At 61.5% G+C, this 1,600-nt stretch overlaps 1 protein-coding gene across 1 annotated transcript in view; it reads left to right on the top strand.

Moving 5' to 3' along the window:
- Positions 1-306: 306 nt before the first annotated feature.
- The window catches only part of Gp5 (glycoprotein V platelet), a 1,374-nt gene continuing 80 nt past the window's right edge, over positions 307-1,600 (top strand). The window contains exon 1 of the mRNA XM_055625221.1: positions 307-1,595. Coding sequence (XP_055481196.1) covers positions 355-1,595 — 1,241 coding nt within the window. The 5' untranslated portion in view covers positions 307-354. The remainder of the gene's footprint in view (positions 1,596-1,600) is intronic.

Below are 1,600 nucleotides of genomic sequence, written 5' to 3'. Positions count from 1 at the left end.
AATTAAAGTCAGTGGCACAGTCAGTCTCATGGGTACTGCTTTGTGATGACTGAATGGGACAAGTTCTTTAAATGTTTTTAGGCAGCTTGAATATGCCCAAATGTCAATGCTCTAAACTGAGGGCTGGGGCGATGGCTCAGGGGGTAAGGTCGTGTACTCAGCAAGTCTGATGTAGACTCTCCAGCACCCATGAACAGAACAGAAAAGTAATTTGGTTTTTTGTTTGTTTGTTTGTTTGTTTTGTTTTGTCTTTTTAATAGGCCCTTGTCAGTGAGTGAGAGAGCTAGGCAAAGAGCAGTGCTTTGCAGCAGGTGCCCAGCTCCAAGATCTGGCTGAGCCAGCCGCCTTCCGGACATGCTGAGGAGCGCCCTGCTGTGCGCCGCGCTCGCGCTCGCGCTCGCGCTCGTGCGAGCCCAGCCCTTTCCCTGCCCCGGAACCTGCAAGTGCGTGGTCCGCGATGCCGCGCAGTGCTCCGGCGGCAGCGTGGCTCACCTCGCCGAACTGGGTCTGCCCACGAACCTCACACACATCCTGCTCTTCCGAATGGACCGGGGCGTACTGCGGAACCACAGCTTCAGTGGCATGACGGTGCTGCAGCGCCTGATGCTCTCAGACAGCTACGTTTCCGCCATCGACCCAGGCACCTTCAATGACCTGATAAACCTAAAAACCCTCAGGCTGACGCGCAACAGAATCTCTCATCTTCCACGTGCGATCCTGGATAAGATGGTGCTCCTGGAACAGCTGTTCTTGGATCACAATGCACTAAGGGACCTTGACCAAAACCTGTTTCAGAAACTGCTTAACCTGCAGGAGCTCTGTCTGAACCAGAACCAGCTCTCCTTCCTTCCCGCTAACCTTTTCTCCAGCCTGGGGAAGCTGAAGGTGTTGGATTTATCGCGGAACAACCTGACCCACCTGCCCAAGGGATTGCTGGGGGCACAAGTTAAGCTTGAGAAACTGCTGCTCTACTCAAACCAGCTCGCTTCTGTGGATTCGGGGCTGCTGGGCAGCCTCGGCGCCCTGACAGAGCTGCGGCTGGAGCAGAATCAGCTCCGCTCCATCGCCCCCGGCGCCTTCGACCGCCTCGGAAACCTGAGCACCCTGACTCTGTCGGGAAACCGCCTGGGGTCTCTGCCGCCCGCGCTCTTCCTGCACGCGAGCAGCGTGACCCGGCTGACCCTGTTCGAAAACCCCCTGGAGGAGCTCCCGGAGGTGCTGTTCGGGGAGATGGCCGGCCTCCGCGAGCTGTGGCTGAACGGCACGCAGCTGCGCACGCTGCCCGCCGCCGTCTTCCGCAACCTGAGCGGCCTGCAGACGCTGGCGGTGACGGGCAACCCGCGCCTGGGCGCGCTCCCGCGCGGCGCGTTCCGCGGGCTGCCGGAGCTGCGCGCGCTCGCGCTGCACGCCAACGCCCTGGCGGAGCTCCCGGAGGACGCGCTGCGCGACCTCGGCCGCCTGCGCCAGGTGTCGCTGCGCCACAACCGGCTGCGGGCCCTGCCCCGGGCGCTCTTCCGCAACCTCAGCAGCCTCGAGACCGTGCGGCTCGAGCACAACCAGCTGGAGACGCTGCCGGGGGACGTGTTCGCGGCCCTGCCCC

This window comes from Psammomys obesus, unplaced genomic scaffold (assembly GCF_907164565.1).
Source record: "Psammomys obesus unplaced genomic scaffold, mPsaObe1.curated_primary_1811, whole genome shotgun sequence".
Classification (NCBI taxonomy): Eukaryota; Metazoa; Chordata; class Mammalia; order Rodentia; family Muridae; genus Psammomys; species Psammomys obesus.
The sequence above is the reverse complement of the archived record's forward strand: the minus strand, read 5'-3'. Positions and strand labels throughout refer to the sequence as shown.